We start from the raw sequence: 20,614 nt of genomic DNA, 5'->3' as shown, positions 1-20,614 counted from the left end.
CCAGTGTAAAGAGATAATAAAATAGTATAAACACTATAAGCTACTAAAACAAGTACTAAAAAGTGCTGAGTCATGGTATATTTTACCTTAGGCATATTTTACTGCAATAGAAAAATTTCAGAGTAACCTGTACAGGACAGAAGACTAACATTGTGAGACAGTACATATGCTGTCTATTACAACTGCATAATGGGACCCAGGTGAAGGAAGATTCCAACATCCTGACAAAGGCACCAAAGAAATTAAAGCATCAAAAAACAAACAAACAAAGTCAGACATTAAAAGGGAGGAATTCTGCATGCCATGGTAAAGCTGCTTCTTTTTACCAAAAAAAAAAAAAAAAAAAAAGGAAAATGTCAAAATCATTTCCATATCCCTTTGAACCACAGTGTCAAATTATTCTTCTTTTAATGTATCCATTACCCATGGTATACAAGAAACCCTCCCTTGAAAACAGGAATGCACCAGAGAAAAGATATTCCAAAAGGCAAGAAAATTACGTAGTGGACAAACACAACCATCCAATGTGGCATCATAATCTAAGCACACTTGTCTTAAACGAGAGCTAGGCTGCAGCGATGGTTCAAACTCTCCTTACCTAAAGGAATGTGAAAAGGCTTGCAATCTGCAAGAAGCCAGAGTAAGCATTAAAAAAGAAAGGAAGTTCTGGTAAATCTAAAACAATTAAATAACCTACTTTTTAAAAGTTGTGTAAGGTTTTAACTGAATTCTAAAGGACTACACAATCGCGTCAGCACAGAAAGAAAAGAGAGCACCTAAGAGAAGGGTATATAACTGTCAAAAGGGTTTAAGAGAGCTGTGTTTACTACATTGTGTTGAAAATGATAATAGTCCAAATACAATGAGCAAGTCATTTGGTTTTTTTTGGTACAAAGTATAATACCAATTAGCCAAACTTATTCAACCAACAAAATTCTGGTTGTAAAATCTACTTTCCCCACAAATGGAAAACACAAAGTCATGCAATCTGAAGGAATTTTTTTTAAACACAAATCTTTCATGCCAACAGAAGCACAGACGATTTAATCCACATTTGTCATTTTCAGCACTATTTTAATCCACATGGTGGGTGGCGCAAGGCATGGGTGGACGCAAAAGCACTGTGAAGTGGTTTTACCAAAATGGCCAGGAAAATTCTGCAGACGCAGTGAAAATATAAATACAAAATAAAAAGCAACAGCTCAAAACAAGATTTGGGTCTCGGCAGGAACATAAATGGTACAAAGCAATGCACAAACGAGCACGTTGTAAGCACGCTATGGGATGAAGATGTACCTCCGGGAAGTGAAGGCAGGACTCGGTGCTCCCGGACTCATCCCCATCAGACACCAGGCTCCGCCCACAACCACAGGTTTGCAAACACATACTTACCCGGTGTGATCAAGAACGACTAAAAGGACAAAATTCACAACCAGAATTTTTCAACAACCTTAAATGTATTCATAAGATGATCAGTTTGAAGGCTATGGCTAAAAGAATTTAGGGAAGCATTTCAGGTCCTGGTTTGAAGGAATGCCCTCCCTCACTCAAACAGAGAGGAATTCAGCATCAGCCAGAACCAGGCAGGAAACAAATGCAACCATGATAACAGATTTTAATTTGCCTCAGCTTAATTAAGCCAGGAAAAATGAGGACGTACTTTACATCTTCCAGCTTTTTGGTGATGACTGATCCAACAGATGAAAAAGCAGCTGAAGCCTTCTGTCCAGCCTGAGATAAGGTTTCAGAGGTCTTCTTGTACCTATATTAATTTATAAAAGAACAAAGCAAAGAAAGTAAGCTAACCTTTCCAGTATCCGTTATTTAGAATTCAGTGACGACTACCTCTTGAGAACTCTCAAAAAAAAAATTTAGAACATCTAAAATTCTTCACGGCCACCAGGTCAGCATCATCACATCCACCAGGTCAGCATCATCACATCATCTTTTACTTAACCATCATTTCAGTTACAACCTTCTGCAGTGCTCTAGGACAGCCAGAAAGATAGAGGCCTATAAAGTCAGGGCCAAAGAAATCCGGGTAAGGGCTAAAAATAGTCATGGAGCCAAGATCAAAATGAGCCATAGTTTGAATGAAATTATATCTCTTTATTTTTTCCCTTTTCCACTTAAGCTAAATAAAACAAAAATGAAATCAGATTCCTCACATGTCTTTCACAACTTTATCTCCTAAAAAGGGGCCAGAAGCAAGGTAGGACCCATGGGTACTTTTTTAATATCCAAATCAATTTTGGGGGCATAAAGATTTTTTTTCAATTTTGCATATCTGTTGAGCTACCAAATAAGGACCAGTGTATTCTCAACGGGGTATGTAAAAGGTACAATACTTCAAATGACTTGAGTGGGATATCTGCTATAGCACAAAGGTATAATTTACCATCTCCCTCCTCCCATCTACACAGGGATTAGTGAAGGGAAAAACTAAAACAAAAACGAGAGAATATGGTACTTGCACAAAAGAGGTTAAGATCCCCACATTGTAGAAAGGAATGCTCAGGCATTTTTACTTACCTCGTCAAGATCGAATACTAAAAACAAAAAAACAACCCAGTTTATGATGATACAAAGAATGGTGTCCTGCATGTCTCCCACTGCCTACTTATATGGGCAGAAAGTGGAGGTGGTCACCCTCGTGCTGTCATGCCAGGATGCAGTCAGCCTCACTGTTGCTGGTCACCAGCGCAGCAGATGGGACTGAACAGAGAACACAGTTCGGAGGCTGTCACTACAAGCCTGCTCCTCGTGTCAGGAAACAAAACTGCATCATGACAATGTCGGATCAAAACTGTGTGACCAAAAAGACCAAAAGATTGAGGGGTGGTCCTCTGCCACCAGCATACATCAGAGATGGTGACCTGAGAATCTTATGATATGTATAGAACAGGGTAAAAAAAAAAAAAAAAAAAAAAAGACTGGCTCTGTACTGGGCCAGACCTGAGTTCAAATCCTGCCTCCATACTTTGAGAGGTTTGTGACCTCAAAACTCATCTGCTCCTGTTTCCTTATCTAGGGCTATATCACTACCCACTCTACTGGGTTATTCTGAGGATTAAGCGACTCGTGTATGTATCTGGTAAGTCGATATGTAACATTTTTAGAGCTTAGATTTTATTTCTTCAACTCACGTATGAGGCTGGTTTTCTTTCTGTTCCCTAGAACAGTCTGAAAGACTGAAGTTAGAGAAGGGTCAGATACACTTGAGAATGGGGGGACGGGGGGTGGAGCGGGCAGTGCCCTGCGCAGTACAGAGAAAAGCTGCAGAAACACCCTCAGTGCCTTTCGATCCAGTCCCCAGACAAAAAGGGCAAAGTGTCCTTTACAGTTTCTAGAACAATGTAGAATCAAGGGAACGTACGCAGATGTGGCTGTCACATCTTGCCACCCTTTGGCAATGTTCTGTTTTAGTTCCTGGAGCGAATTGATCCCTAGTTTCCGCTTGATCTCCGTTAGGTGCTTCTCTTTTGCTGCTAACACTTGGGACAGAGTCTGGATTTCTTCTTCTACCTGTGAGGAACAGGGTTGGGGTAGGTATACAGTCATTCAAAGAGTTAAGATGGTTAGCACAAAACTATACTCAAAATTCTAGTCATTTTAAAACATTTTTGATTCATTTATCTGCCTCTTTAAAAACAACATATGATATGTTGTTACGTAAACCAGTTACATGTTGATCTCTCCTGTAAAGCTGCTTTCCTCTCTTCTCTATATTTCCATTTTGAGTCGTCCCCAGTTACCTCACAGAGGCTGAGGGCTCAAACTTCCACACTGATAATATTCAAAGTATTCTAACAGCCACTCTCCCGACTGCTGGGTCTGCTTTTCCAGCTGAACACTGCTGCTTGAATGCCCATAAAAACTCACATTTGTGTATTAAGTCAAACTAATCTCCATCCCCACCAACATACACACAACCATGCCAAATCAAAATCCAACTTTCTTGCATATTTCATATGAGTTTATACTCTAGTATAAACCGGAGCTCACACTGTCAGCCTCCGTACCTGCCAAAGTCACAAGCATAAATAAATCACACTGTCTCCCCCAGAGAGTCCTGCAGAGGTGTGGACCCGCTGATGCTGACTGACCAGCCTCAGCTTGGTGGTTAGAAATGGGCTCCCAACCCAAGGTCAGCCAACCCTCAAGAGGCCACCAGCCAGTCTCATTCAGGAACATAGTTTAAGGGCTTCCCTGGTGGCGCAGTGGTTAAGAATCCGCCTGCCAATGCAGGGGACACAGGTTCGAGCCCTGGTCCGGGAAGATCCCACATGCCACGGAGCAACTAAACCTGTGCGCCACAACTACTGAGCCTGTGCTCTAGAGCCCACGAGCCACAACTACTGAAGCCCACATGCCTAGAGCCCGTGCTCCGCAACGAAGAGTAGCCCCTGCTCAACGGAACCAGAGAAAGCCTGCGTGCAGCATCGAAGACCCAATGCAGCCATAAATAAATAAATAAATAAATTTATATATATATTAAAAAAAGAATGTAGTTTGAGAAACTATGATCACACTGAGAGTAGAAGCTTGGATAAAGAAGCCCTGAAGTACAGGTGGGGCTCAGTGAGATTTTGAGATGTTACAGAAGCTTAAATATACTTGAGGAGGCTAAAACTATAAACAGAAGCTATGAAGAAAAAAAAAAAAGACAGAGTAGAGGAAAAGCCTAAGCCAGGAAAACAGAGGGAAAGGGCAGACCCACAGAAACAGACACCTGGTGGAAAAGACTTTTGTCCCAGGAAGTTGAAAAACTGGGTCCCTAAAATACAGTTGGCCTTCTGTATCCATGGGTTCCACATCCACAGATGCAACTAACTGCAGACTGAAAATATTCGGAAAAAAAAAGTTCCAAAAAAACAAAACCTGAACTTGCCATGTGCCAGCAGCTATCTACATATCATTTACATCATACTTACATAGCATTTACAATGCATTAGGTATTATAAGTAATCGAGAGATGATTTAAAGCATATGGAAGGATGTGCATAGGTTTTATGCAACTACTACACCATTTTATATAAGGGACTTGAGCATCTGTGGATTTTGATATCCACAGGGGTCCTGGGATGAACCCCCTGCAGATACTGAGGGACGACCATACATTCATTAATATTCAAGACCCTTAGAAGAATGCTTCTCTTGGCTTGTGGCAAAGCCATATTCTTAGTCTTGACCTACACAATACTTCTATGAGCTCAAAGACAACATGGCCTATAAAAACAACAGAGTATTGTTAAGCGAACTGACAGTACTCAACAAAAGGAAAGAAGGATAAATCAAATGTGATGTGGCTGCAGCTGCCAAAGGGGAAAAAAAAAAAAAAGAATAACATACTCTCAGATGGCCTTAATTAGAATACAGGCCCATAAAAATAATCCTCTGTGCTTATGAGACAGGACCACACATATTGTACCCTTTTGGGAAGTCACAGTATGAGAAGTATATTGACAACGTAGAATATGAGAAGAAAAGGGCAACAGTGATGAATAAGGTTCAAAATCAAGTAAATCAAATGACTTGCCCTAAGTCATCAAACTAATAATGTAGGAACCAGAATTTTAACTCAGGTTTTCTGAGTCTACTTCTCAGTTTACTGGCTAATTCTCATTGCACATGGTTAGCTTTCTAATATTTCTCTTTACCTGAACTCCAAATTTCAGATACTTCAAAGACTAGACTTAAAGGTTAAGTTTTCTACCCCTTGACCCATCCCTGAAGTATTCACTTGCCCTAATGAAAGTTAGAAAGAAAGACCACTGTAAATCTTTCTGAACAGTACATGACCCAGTACATTCCCTGCTTTTTTGTTGTTGATTGTGCTGCTAACATACCTACCTAGCTCAAGGTCAGAACACCATAGCAACAATTCCTTAATTATGGAATAATGAGTGGAAAAGTTACTACAAAGCTATGGTAATTAAGATCGTGTTGTAGAACTAAGAGTCCAGAAATACACCTGCACATTTATGGTCAACTGATTTTCAACAAAGGTATTAGGATAAGTCAGTGGAAAAGAGTAGTTTTTTTTCCACAAATGGTGCTGGGACAACTGAATTTCCATATGCAAAAGAATGAGGTTGGATCCCTAAGTCAGACCATACATAAATATTAAGATAGATCAGAAACCTAAATGAAAAAGCTAAACAGGGGCTTCCCTGGTGGCACAGTGGTTGAGAGTCCGCTTGCCGATGCAAGGGACACGGGTTCGTGCCCCAGTCCGGGAAGATCCCACATGCCACGGAGAGGCTGGGCCCGTGAGCCATGGCCGCTGAGCCTGCGCGTCCGGAGCCTGTGCTCCGCAACAGAGAGGCCACAACAGTGAGAGGCCCACGTATCGCAAAAAAAAAAAAAACACCTAAGCAATAAAACTATTAGAAGAAAACACAGAGGTAAATCTTAATAACCTTGGATTAGGCAACATCTCTTAGATATGATACCTCAAGCACAAGCAACCAAAGAAAAAATAGATAAATTGACATCCTCAAAATTAAAAACTGATGTGTTTCAAAGGACAGCATCATGAAAGTAAAAAGACAACTAACAGAATGGGGAAAATACTTGCAAATTATATATCTGATAAGGGTCTAGTATGCAAAATACATAAAGAGCACTTACAACTCAATAATAGGCAAATAATCCAATTAAAATGGACAAAGGATTTAAATAGACATTCTGCCAAAGAAGATATATAAATGACCAATAATCATATGAAAAGATGGCCAATACCATTCATTAGTAATTAGAGAAGTGCAAATGAGATACTACTTCACCCCCACTAGGATGGCTATAATCAAAAAGACAAACAATAACAAGTGCTGACAAGGATGTAGAGAAATTGGAACTCTCATACACTGCTGGTGGGAATGTAAAATTGTGCAGTTTGGCAGCAAAACAGTTGGACAGTTCCTCAAAAATTTAAACATGGAGTTATCATATGACCCAGAAATTCCATTCTTAGGTATATAACAAGAGAACTGAAAACATATGTTCAAACAAAAACCTGTACATGAATGTTCACAGTAGCATTATTCATAATAGCCAAAAAGTAGAAACAATCTAAATATCCAACAACTGATGAATGAATAAACAAAATGTGGTATATACCTATACAACAGAATATTATTCAGCCATAAAAAGGAATGAAGCACTGATATGACTGCAACGTGGATGAACCTTGGAAGCATTATACTAAGTGAAAGAAGCCTGTCACAAAAGACCACATGTTGTTTGATTCCATTTATAGGAAATGCCCAGAATAGACAAATCTATAGAAATAGAAAGTAGATTAGTGGTTACCAGGGACTGGGGAGAGGGAGGATTGGGAGTGAACGCTAATGGGAACAGGGTTCCTTTTTGGGGTGATGAAAATGCTCTGGAATTAAGTAGTAGTGATAGTTGTATAACCTTGTGAATATATATAAATCAAGGAACTGTATACTTTAAAAGGATGAATGTGACGGTGTGTAAATTATATCTCAAAAAGGAGTAAAAAAAACTAATGTTTATCTCCATTTTATTTAATTTCTACAACTATTTCAAGCAGTGACTCTATAATGTAAAAAAACTGAACATTACCATTTTCTTTAAATGTAAATAATTTTATTATATCTTATTATCATTATTATGATATCATGATTATTATAATAATACTGTGATATCACAATGTCATATATGATATGAGGTAAAGTAATAGTATATCTGCCATATCTCATGGAGTTTTCAGAAAAATAGAATAAACTTCTGATAAAACGTGAATACTATACAAATAAAAGGATAAATGCACATGCATCAGAGTTCATGAAGACCTGGACACAAGACTCAGTGCTGCAGTGCATTACCTTATGACCTTAATCTCTATAATCTTGGATTAGGCAATGGTTTCTGACATGTGACAACTAAAGCACAAGTCACCAAAGGAAAAACAGATAAATTCAACTTCATCAAAATTAGAAACTTCTGTGTGTCAAAGGGTGAAAAGAAAGTGAAAAGGAAAACACACAGAATGGGGGAAAACGTTTACATATCATATGTCTGATAACTTCATTTGTTAAATAACATTACATAACCTACTGGGAGAGTTAGACCTATATTAAGTGCTATTACTGTTAAGTTAATATTACTGATAATGACATAATTATACTGAGAACAGGCAAGGATTTGGAAAAACTACTCTCTCACATACTATGAGAAATCTTCTGGATAGCATTTTGGCCTTGTTGGTGTACATGGGTATGACTCTGTGACCTTAAAACCCAGTAGACCCAGGGATTCTACTTCTAGGAATTTATTCTAAAGAACTAATTAAAGAGGTGCCTAAAGGATTATATGTAAGTACTTCCATCAAAATACTGTTCATAATAGCAAAAAAGGGAAACAACTAAATGTTTATAAATAATATGTCCATTAACTAAAAATGAGCTTGAAGCAATTAAAAAATGGGCTATGCAGCAATTTAAAATGATGTTTTAGAAGATTATTTACTGGCACAAAAATTTTTTTGAAATTCAGTTAAGTGAAGAAAAGTTACAGATGTGTATTCTGATGCCTTCATAAAATACTGAAGTACGTTATAGCAATATATACATAGCAAAAAGTCTGGAAATCTGGAAACAGATAATCTAAATCTTTTACACTGTAGGTAATTTTAATTTTCTTTGATTTTTTTTTGTTTCTGCACTAAACATAAATAACTTGTGGAAAAAGTATTTTTGTTTTCTCTTTTCAAAATAAGAATATTAGGCATGTACCACATAGTCAATATTTTTAATTCTTACTCTCCTCATAGGGCTTATCACCAATCTGCCTTGCCCATCCTATCCCCACCTAGTTTATAAAATCTGATGTAAAAAAGTGGATTGAACAAACAGATAAGTGAAAAGGAAACAGGAAAATTGAACAACACTATAAACCAACTAGAGCTAACAGACATAAATAGAACACCTCACCCCAAAACAGTAGAATACACCTTCTTCTCAAATGTACATGGAACACTCTCCAGGACAGAGCATATGTTAGGCAACAGAACAAGTCTCAATAAATTTAAAATCATACCAAATATCTTTATCAACCATAATGGAATGAAACTAGAAATCAAAAACAAAATGAAAATTGGAAAATTCATAAATTTATCAGAATTAAACAGCACACTCTTAAACCACCAATGAGTCAAAGAAGAAATCACAAAGGAAATTACAAAGTACCTTGAGACAAATGAAAACAAACACACAGCATATTAAAACTTATGAGAAGTAGTAGGAGTAGTGCTCAGAGGGAAATTTATAGCTGCAAATGCCTACATTAATAAAGAGGATCTCAAATCAATAACCTAACTCTACACCCTTACAGATCTAGAAAAAGAAGTGTAAACTAAACCCAATCTAACAAAAGGAAGAGAATAATAAAAATTAAATATAAGCAAAATAGAGAATAGAAAAACAATAGCAAAAAATCAATGACGTCAAAGGCTGCTCCTTGAAAAGATCAACAAAATTGACAAAACTTTAGCTAGACTGACAGAGGAAAAAAAAAAGGAGAAGATGCAAGTAACTAAAATCAGAAATAAAAGTGGTGACACTACTACCAACCTTATAGAAATAGAAAGGATTATAAGAAAATATTATGAACAATTGTATGCCAACAGACTAGATAACCTAAATGAAATGGATGCAATCCTAGAAATTCACAAATGGTCAAAACTGACCCAAGAAGAAACAGACAATCTAAACAGATCTATAACATGTAAAGCAATTGCACGAATAATCAAAAATCTTCCAACAGGGCTTCCCTGGTGGCACAGTGGTTGAGAGTCTGCCTGCCGATGCAGGGGACACGGGTTCGTGCCCCGGTCCAGGAAGATCCCACGTGCCGCGGAGCGGCTGGGCCCGTGAGCCATGGCCGCTGAGCCTGCACGTCCGGAGCCTGTGCTCCACAACAGGAGAGGCCACAACAGTGAGAGGCCCACATACCACACACACACACACACAAAAATCTTCCAACAAAGAAAGGTCCAAGACCAGAAGGCTTCACTGGTGAATTCTACCAAACAAAGAAGAAATAAGGCCAATTCTTCTCAAATTCTTCTCAAATTCTTCCACAAAATAGAAGAGAATGGAAAACTTCCTAACTCATTCCAAGAGGCCAGCCATTACTATGATACAAAAGCCAGACAAAGATATCACAAGAAAACTTCAAGTCAATCTCTCCCATGAATATAGATGCAAAAATACTCAGCAAAATACTAGCAAACCAAATCCAGAAGCATATTAAAAGGATTATACACTATGACCTAGAATACATACACCTAGGATAAAGTGAGATTTATCCTAGGAATGCAAGGATGATTCAACATATTGAAATCAATCAATGTAATATACCATATTAATTGAATTAAGATGAATACATGTTCATCTTAATAAGGTGCAGAAAAGCATTTGACAAAACCCAACACCCTTTCATGAAAAAAACACCGAACAAACTAGGAAGAGAAGGGAACTTCCTCAACATGAATAAGTGCATTTATAAAAAAATGAAAGCTATCACCATACTGAATGGGGAAATATTGAAAGCATTTCCCCCAAGATTAGGAACAAGACAGGGATGCCCACTGTCACTGCTGCTATTCAACGTAGCACTGAGGTTTCAGCCAGATCAATAGGGAAGAAAAATAAATAAAGGCATCTAAAATGGAAAGGAAGAGTGAAACGACCTTTAACTGCAGATAACATTATCTTCTATAGAGAAAATTCTTAAATAATCCACAAAAAAATCTATTAGAGCTAATAAGCAAATTCAGCAAATTGCAGTATACAAGATTAACATGGAAACTTCAGCTGTATTTCTATACAGTAGCAATGAAAAATCTGAAAAGTAAATTAAGAAAATTCCATTTATAATCACATCAAAAAGAATAAAATACTTCAGAATAAGGGTAACTAAGGAATTATAAGATTTGTACACTGAAAACTATAAAACATTGCTAAAAGGAATTAAAGAAGACCTAAACAAATGAAAAAAACACTCCACATTCATGGAGTGTAAGAGTTAATATTGTTAAGGTGGCAATACTCCCCCAAATCAATCCTCAGATTCAATAAAAGCCCTATCAAAATCCCAACGGCATTTTTTTGTGGGTAGAAAAGTAGATTCTAAATTCATATAGAATTGCAAGAGACCTTAAATAACAATTCTGAAAAAGAAGAAAAAGGTGAAAAAGTCACACTTCTCGATTTCAAAACTTACTACAGAGCTATAGTAATCGAAAGAGTGTGGTACACTCAGAAGGACATATAGATGAATATATCAGAACTGAGAGTCCAGAAAGAAACCTTTACATCTATGTGAGATGATTTTTGACAAGAATGCCAAGAGCATTCACTGAGGATAATCTCTCAACAAATGGTGCTAACAAAACTAAAGTCACATGTGAAAGAATGAAGTTGAACCCTACCACAAACCATACACAAAAATTAACTCAAAATGGATCACAGGCTTATATATAAGAGAGAAGTTTTAGAAGAAAACATAGTGTAAATCTTCATGATTTGAGTTTTGGAAATGGATTCTTATATGTAATGCCAAAAGGACAAGCAACTAGAGGAAAAATAAACTGGACTTCATCAGACTTTAAAACCTTTGTGCATTACAACACTATGAAGAGGGCTTCCCTGGTGGCGCAGTGGTTGAGAGTCCGCCTGCCGATGCAGGGGACACGTGTTCGTGCCCTGGTCCGGGAAGATCCCACATGCCGCGGAGTGACTAGGCCCGTGAGCCATGGCCGCTGAGCCTGCGCGTCCGGAGCCTGTGCTCCACAACGGGAGAGGCCACAACAGTGAGAGGCCCGCGTACCGAAAAAAAAAAAAAAAAAAACCACTATGAAGAGGGACCTCCCTGGTGGTCCAGTGGCTAAGACTCTGTGCCCCCAATGCAGGGGGCCCAGGTTTGATTCCTGGTCAAGGAACTAGATCCCACATGCTGCAACTAAGAGTTTGCATGATGCAACTAAAGATCCCGCATGCCGCAACTAAGACCCAGCGCAGCCAAATAAATATTTTTTAAAAAGACACTGTGAAGAAAGTAAAAGGACAATGTATGGAATGGGAGAAAATGTTTGCAAATTACATTTCTGATCAGGGTCTAGTATCCAGGGTACAGAAAGAGCTCTTACATCTCAACAACAAAAAGACAAATCATGTTTGGTGGGACATGGCAGAACATGGCAGAACATGGCAGAGGTTTGAATAGACATTTCTCCAAAGAAGGCATATAAACGACTAATAAGCACATGAAAAGATGCTCAATATCATTCGTCATTAGTGAAATACAAATCAAAACCACAATGAGATACCACTTTACACTAAGATGGCTATAGTCAAAAAGACAGAAAATAAAAAACGTTGGCAAGGATGTACAGAAGTTGCTGATGGAGATGTGAAACGGTGTCCTCCCTGCTGTGAAAACAGTCTGGCAGGTCTGAAAAAAAAAGTTACACGTGGAATTACCATGTGATGAGCAATTCTACTTCTGGGTATATCCCAAAGGAATTAGAAATAGGTATTCGAACAAGTAGTTTTCCACAAATGTTCCTTAGCTCAGTATCTACAATAGTCAAAAGGTGGAAACCACCCAAATGTCCATCAACAGATGAACGGTTAAACAAAATACAGAAGATAAATACAATGGAATATTATTCAGCCACAAAAAAGCAGTGAAGTACCAATACAAGCTCAACAAGGATGAACCTCAGAAACATTATACTAAATGATAAAAGCCAGATACCAAAAGTCACATGATATGTGATTCCATTTAAATGAAATATCCAGAATAGGTAAATCCATAGAGAGAGAAAGCAGATTAATTGTCACCAGGGGCTAAGGAAGGGAAAACTGGGGATGCCAGCTTAGTGAATATGAGGTCTCCTTTGGATGTGCTAAAAATGTTTGGAGCTAGATAGAGATGATAATTGCACAGCATTGTGAATATGCTGAATGCCACTGAACTGTACACTTTACAATGGTTGATTTTAAGAAAAAAAAAGAAGAGAGGGAGGGAGAGAGGAAGGTATGGAAAGAAGGTTCGAAGTACCTCTATCCACAACACTGCCAAGGGGAGAAAAACGTCAGTGAAGCAGCTGAAGAGCCAAGCGCATCGGGGTTAGTGAGGTCACTTAGAAGATATTCACTAGTAGCCCTCATCCATTTCCCACTTCACACCCTACTTCTCAGATCCACTTTACCTGTACATACCTTCCCTCATATAAAAACCAACTGATCTCACACTTCCTCGTCTCCTCTCCCCCCACTCAAGATCTCTAGGAGAGTAAACACATGTTGCTTTCTCTGCCCTGAAACTGAGTCTACGATATTACCATGTGCTTTAGAAAAACAAATGACAATATATTAAGTGCAAAACATGAAGTTCCAGAAGGACTGCGCCTTTACCTTTGCAAGTTCTCTTCTTAGCTCTTCTCTCTCCTCCTCTGATAGGGTCTCAGTGGCACTGATAGTGGCAGCAACATCTTCTCCTTCCTCGGGTACTGGGTCTGTTCTCAGTAGACCTTGTTGGAGATTAAAAAAAAAAAAAAAGTCTGTAAGGTATGAAAGTTAAGTAAAATTCTCCTTTGGGCTCCTCCACTGCCCCAGCCAGAATAAAGCCAATTAGGTTAGAGCCACACCTCATTTTTCTGCACCTTCAAATGATGTGGCTCTCCCAGAAACGAACCAAAAAAAAAAGTCTGACCTAACCACTAAAAACCACCAAATGACACCCTACCAAAATATGAATTTAAAAAATACAGCACGCTCTCTGCTTCTGTTCATTTCTCCAGTCACAATATACTTACTGCAAAGCAGAAGAGTTAAGAGGCCAAGAATGGGATCTTCCCAAGACCTTAAATGCTTAACTAGTCAATCAGCATGACTAATAATTCATAGAAACCAAAGGAAGGAGACTGTAAATGTCTTTAGCTTCCTCTACTAATCAGATTCAACTCTTAATAGCCTCAGTGAAGAAGTATCTAAAGAAATTTTATTCCATTTCTTTCCCCTAGTTAGTGGAAGTAGGAGACACCTTCTTGTAGCTTTTTAAAAATATGTATCTCATCCAGATACCCTTTTAAAAGTCCTAAATTATATACTCAGAGAAATGACCAACACCCACATAATATTTCTACCAAAACACTATTTATGACCAATCCTGCCACACCCGTTGCCCTGGAATAGAGCCAATGTCTATTCATCCATCAGGAAGAACTCAGTATTTTCAGAGAGTAGCCAGGAAGGCACCTGCCTCTCGGCAAGTCTCCCCTCTCTTCTGCCCAACTAACCAAGTACAAGGCTAAGAGCGTGGGCAGTGAGGCCCCTGAACCTTGGGTGACAAATTTAAGAAGGCACTAAGAAATTATTTTAATATTTTATTGTAATATTTTTTAAAAATCAAAGTTAATTCAAAGAATCCATGGTGAACAAAGTACCAAATTTTTAAATAGACAGGCTCAGTATGGCTGATTATTTTAATATTTTAATGTAATATTTTTTAAAAATCAAAGTTAATTCAAAGAATCCACGGTGAACAAAGTACCAAAGTTTTAAATAGACAGGCTCAGTATGGCTGATTTTTCCTTTTGCCTCAGGCTCCAAAGGTGGCTTTTCATAGCACTGTTACTGATCTCGTCTTTATTTAAAATGTTAGTATGTTGTTCATCATGGATTCCTTCCACTTTAATCTTCTTAAAACACTGCATTAACATAATACGCATCTTGATTGCAGGGCTTTTCGATGCCCCCTTAAATGCTACACCTGAGGCGAGGGCTCGCTCGCCTTACCCTGGTCGCAGTCCTGCCATCCATTCCCATGCCCCAGCTGTGGGCATTCACAGTTTCCTCTGGCAACAGCTTTTTTGCACAGGGAACCAGGAAAAGGTCTCCTCTTCCTGCTCTTTGCCTCTTTCTGCCAGTGAGCATTCCAGGGATCACACTGTTCCCCACCAGCCCTCACGTCCACTTCTGGGAAGGGCTGGTTCCACCACAGTGGCAACGTGGCATCCGCCCAAAGCAGGATGCCGGGTGGCAGATGACAGACTTAAGAGGCAGGCAGAGAGGAAGACCGACAGAGAACAAGCACGCTGTTCCGACAAGCAGCCAGCGCCATGGCAAGCCCAGGAGAAATATATGTACGTACATTGTGTGAAAGGTACAAAGACACTTGCACATGATCCACTGTATATTAACTGCATAAGAGTAGTTGATAATTACAATAACAATAATTAGTAGCATAACAGTGCCTACCTGAAAGGTGTTTACAGAATTGTTAAAGGCATAAAAGTAATACAAATAAAACGATTCAGAAACCACAAACTAGAGTGGCAAATAGGATCTGCTTCAAGTCCTCTCATGAAAAGACAATACGTGACAGGTACAATCAGTGGATGGAAAGGCTCAATGAATAGCTGCTTCTGCGGGTTCCCTCTAAAATATCTTCAAGCAGATTGCCCGAGTACTGATAGAAATCTCATCATGTCACTCTCCAGCTTAAAATGGTTCCTTTAGTAGCTCCTTGTTGTTTTCAAAGCAACTTCAACCCCGTAGTTGAGCACACAAGCCTCACTGGCCCCATCCCCTGCTATCTGGCACTGGAACCTCTTACTCCAGCTTGAGTCATATCAAACTGCGGACATGGTGCTGTGCTATGTACGGCCAGAAACCACTGAGGAGGGTCCTTGTGCGCTTGCAAATGTATGCCCTATACCGGATTATTCGACAAAGGAGCGTGAGACTGAGGATGGAATACAAGCATACAGGCAGCAATCGTAGGAGGCAAGAGAATAAGAACCACCACAGAGTTCATTACAAACATTATTTTATTTTTAATGTTTTGCTCAGACCCTCTCAAGTTCTCCAACTAGGACAGGACCCAACAACACGCAAGGAAACTCAGGTGCTGGGACTTCCCTGGTGGTCCATGGTTAAGAATCCGCCTTCCAATGCAGGGGATGCGGGTTTGATCCCCGGTCAGGGAACTAAGATCCCACATGCCGCAGGGCAACCAAGCCTGCGCGCTCTAGAACCTGCGCACCGCAACGGAGAGCCTGGGTGCCGCAACCAAGACCCGATGCAGCCAAATAAATAAATAAACAAACAAACAAAAAAAAACTCAGGTGCTAAACCATGCCTTAAATAGCAAAGCCTCTTTCACGCTTTTTAATAAACACTGTTTTGCAAATCTACTTATGGGGGAAGATGCAATATCTGATTACTAATAATGCTTTACGTGTAACTGCCCAATTCCAGAAAGAATCTAAGAGGATTCTGATATTAATCAAGAATTTAGTTGAGCTACCAGGGAAAATAAGAATCTCAGAAAAGGGCGTTCTGGGGTTGTCCACAGTTAGCTTCAGGACCTCCAAGATGACCTTGGGATTTTATACTCAGAGTCTAAGAAAGCTAGTAATTACACGTTCTGCTTTTTTCATATTAGCCTGTAGGTGGCAGCAAATTATCAATATTAAAATTTAAAGGCGAGGTTTGTTTTAGGATCATCGACTAGGGAAAAAAATTGGAAAATTAAGGACATGAAGGAAGAACAGAAACATAGATATCGAAATCACCTGCAAAACCTAACAGTCATGACTTAGGAAAATTATTAATAACCATAGCCGCCACCACAAAGTGCATTCTATTTATATCCAAATCTGAGCTAAGTGGTCCCAATACATTACATCATTTACTTGCAACACTTCTGTGAGACAAGGATCACCATCACCATTTACAGATGAGGAAACTGAAGCTTACAGAGGTTAAGCAACTTGCCCATGGTAACATACCTGAATACATGGTGGAGTTAGGACTCTGAACCTGAATATTTTTATTTGAAAATAAAACTTCAAATCATTTATTGTACAAAGCACAAATAAAGACAAGAGTAGGGGGCTGAAGGTCAGACTTGGGAGATACCTAGAGGCAATAATAAATAAGACTCTGTAAAAAATGGTAGAGTAGATCAAAAGCAGTCTCTTAATCATTTCCAACCATATAGTTTCCTCAAACCTTGTTATGTGTTTCTAGGTATTATCCCTTTTTTTTTTTTTTTTTGGCGGTACGCGGCCCTCTCACTGTTGTGGCCTCTCCCGTTGCGGAGCACAGGCTCCGGACGCGCAGGCTCGGCGGCCATGGCTCACAGGCCCAGCCGCTCCGCGGCACGTGTGATCTTCCCGGACCGGGGCATGAACCCGTGTCCCCTGAATCGGCAGGCGGACTCTCAACCACTGCGCCACCAGGGATGCCCTATCCCATATCTTATATGTTCAGTAAGAGTAGAATATTTATTGCAGAGGTAGAATCTGGCATGCTGGAAAAAAGATATTAATTTCTCATTCATAACATGAAAGTTGGGACATGGAAATGTATATCACTATAGATTACTGATAACTAATGAGAACCTATTGTGTAGCACAGGGAACTCTATCTACTCAGTGCTCTGTGGTGACCTAAATGGGAAGGAAATCCAAAAAAGAGGGGATATATATATATACGTATAGCTGATTCACTTTGCTGTACAGTAGAAATCAACACAACGTTGTAAAGCAACTACACTAGAATAAAATTTTTTTAAAATATAGATTACTAAAAACTATAAATAATTCAAAAATTCTTATTTGATCATTAATTTTAATGTTCCTCCTCAGAGTCTGACAGAAATCTATTTTTAAAAGACAGAGAAGAGGGAGAAAATATGACATATTTATTGAGATCTACTATACCAGCCACCATGAGGGGAGACACATTTATATATTATCTAAAAAAAAGAAAAAAAAGCAAGAATCTTACAACCAGCACCCAATGAGCGAAGCAGTATTTGCAGTATTTATTTCCATTAGGAAGCTGAGGTTCTCTGAGTTCAGTAATGTGCCCAGAGTCACAGAAATTAAAACGCAGGTCTTTCTGACTCTAAACTCTTCCTCCTTCATGTACACTTTTCATAGAGAAATTCCAAAGAGCAGGGGGAACAAACAGCAGGTCAGAAGGGAAGCTGGAAGCAGAGGGCTTTTCATTCCCTGCAAGTGTGAGAACACGTGGGGTGCCTGGCTTGAAAGTCACAGATACCATTATCGAGCCCAGGTGTCTGCAAATCAGTGATAATTCGTTCCATCAGGTTACTAACATTTTAGCCACTTGCTTAATTCTTCTTCTAGTTGTGCAAAGAGATTGCCAGCCTGTTTTCAGTTGCATGCATGGGATCACCCTGAAGAGTTTCATCTGGGGAGGAGAGCCTGGAGCCCATGGACAGGAGAACTGTTGGTTGCCCAGGTGGGAGACCTACTGCCAAGGGAGTGATGGGGATGAACCAGGAGAACGGTGCCCCTTCAGTCCTTAGACACAATTTTTTCTTCTACATTTTACATCTTGGAACTGGAGATCATTGTACAGCCAGCCAGCTAGGCAGTCCTTGTGGCATCGCTGTTTGTCACCTGTAACTGTGCCTCAAAATGTGCAAAAATGGGTGTCAGTGGCTTAGAAAAATCACAGACCTCTCTTTTAAGAAAGGCTGTTATCACAGGCGTTTTGTGAGAGCAAGATAAATAAAACAGACATGGATTATTTCTAACTGAAAGGGAATTCAGATAAGTCAGGCGATGCACGTGAAGATGTTTCAGGAAAACTTGAACTGAGCTGACTTTAAAAAGTATTCAGGGCTTCCCTGGTGGCGCAGTGGTTGGGGGTCCACCTGCCAATGCAGGGGACACGGGTTCGTGCCCTGGTCCGGGAGGATCCCACATGTCGCAGAGCGGCTGGGCCTGTGAGCCATGGCCGCTAAGCCTGCACGTCTGGAGCCTGTGCTCCGCAACGGGAGAGGCCACGGCAGTGAAAGGCCCGTATACGGCAAAAAAAAAAAGTATGCAGAGGAGTGTTATGATTAATGTATATGTCTGAATAAATCTGAGAAAATAAGCATAAAATTTTAAGTGACAATTTTACTTAATATTTGTTTTCACTTAAGCTAATTTTAAGTGAAAACAAAGCATTGTTTTTTAGTTTAACTTGCAGCAATTTTTTCCCTGAATGAAATGTAAAATAATGGTACATCTTAAAATCTGTGGTGTCTTTGATGTGATGAAACATGATACTTTGGACGTCAGAGAATTTGTTAGTACTTTGAGGAAAATGAAGTTCTTAGTGTTTTGCTTCAGTGGAAACATGTCTGAGGAGTGAGAACGGTGGGAAAGAACGAGGAAGAATGGGGGAAAGACTTCAGTCTTGAACAGTCTCCAGTTCCAGAAAACAAGGTCCTGACGTCACACCCTTATCTTTTCACCTCAGGACTCATAGCGCCCAAAATAAAGCAAACGTTCATAAATATTTCATTTGAACTGACTTATTCACTAAAGATTTGTTCCAACTAAGTTTCTCTTTTCTCTGCTCTCCTCCCATCCCACGCATAGCCATCCATTTGCTACATAGTCCCAAAAATTTCAACCCAGGAAGGAAGTAAACCTTTTTTGATTCATATTTAGAACCTACAATTAAAACTAAGCCACAGGGCTTCCCTGGTGGCGCAGTGGTTGAGAGTCTGCCTGCCGATGCAGGGCACATGGGTTCTTGCCCCAGTCCGGGAGGATCCCACATGCCGCGGAGCGGCTGGGCCCGTGAGCCATGGCCGCTGAGCCTGCGCATCCGGAGCCTGTGCTCCGCAATGGGAGAGACCACAACAGTGAGAGGCCCGTGTACCGCAAAAAAAAAAAACTAAGCCACAGTTGAGAGTTTGGTGGGTACCTCCCTGCTCAGGTGCGGTGGGTGCAGCCCCTATAGCGGAGCCCTAAACAGTTCTCTCTTCCCTTCAGTTCGTCGGCTTTCACCTTTTTTTTTTTTTTTTCCCAATCAAGGCCAACTATTTCCCTTCAAGACTTTCTATGATTATCAACTAAAAAACTTTTAACCATTTTCATGCACTTTTAGATCTGAAAAGAATTTTGGATCATTTAAATCCAAACACTTCACTGCGTAAAGACAGGAAACACAAGGCAGAGATTTTTTTTTTTTTTTTTTTTTTTTTTTTTTTTTGCGGTATGCGGGCCTCTCACTGTTGTGGCCTCTCCCGTTGCGGAGCACAGGCTCCGGACGCGCAGGCCCAGCGGCCATGGCTCACGGGCCCAGCCGCTCCACGGCATATGGGATCCTCCCAGACCGGGGCACGAACCCGTATCCCCCGCATCGGCAGGCGGACTCTCAACCACTGCGCCACCAGGGAGGCCCAAGGCAGAGATTTTTAAAACTAGATGCTGTTGTGGGTTGACTTGCGTCTCCCCCCACCCCCGAAAAAAGACACCTTCTACTTCCAACTCCCAGGACCCATAAATGTGTCTTTATTTGGAAACCGGGTTGTTGCAGATGTAATCAAGATGATATCATACTGGATTTAGGTGGGCTCTGATCCAGGGGCTGATGTCCTTATAAGTAAAAGGAAGTCTGAACACTGGGACCCGGAGAGAACATCATGTAAAGATCCAGAGCACACAGAGACAGAGGGAGCACGCTGTGTGATGCTGGAGGGCAGAGACTGGAGAGATGCAGCTGCCAGCCAAGGCAAGCCAGGGGTTACCAGCGGG

The 20,614-nt window shown here is 40.0% G+C and overlaps 1 protein-coding gene across 3 annotated transcripts in view; it reads right to left on the bottom strand.

The window, feature by feature from the left end:
* Nucleotides 1–20,614, bottom strand: part of LOC309791697 (tumor protein D52) — a 116,071-nt gene that overhangs the window by 15,892 nt on the left and 79,565 nt on the right. For 2 of the 3 annotated variants that reach the window (XM_082600722.1, XM_082600721.1), the window contains exons 2-4: nucleotides 13,455–13,570; nucleotides 3,377–3,525; nucleotides 1,661–1,762 (exon numbers count right to left, since the gene is read on the bottom strand). In XM_082600722.1, the coding sequence (XP_082456848.1) occupies nucleotides 1,661–1,762; nucleotides 3,377–3,525; nucleotides 13,455–13,570 (367 nt within the window). Of the gene's footprint in view, nucleotides 1–598; nucleotides 626–1,660; nucleotides 1,763–3,376; nucleotides 3,526–13,454; nucleotides 13,571–20,614 lie in introns of all 3 variants that reach the window. The other variant, XM_082600720.1, reaches the window with a different exon arrangement.

This window comes from Mesoplodon mirus (assembly GCF_964341445.2).
Source record: "Mesoplodon mirus genome assembly, chromosome: 16".
Classification (NCBI taxonomy): Eukaryota; Metazoa; Chordata; class Mammalia; order Artiodactyla; family Ziphiidae; genus Mesoplodon; species Mesoplodon mirus.
The sequence above is the reverse complement of the archived record's forward strand: the minus strand, read 5'-3'. Positions and strand labels throughout refer to the sequence as shown.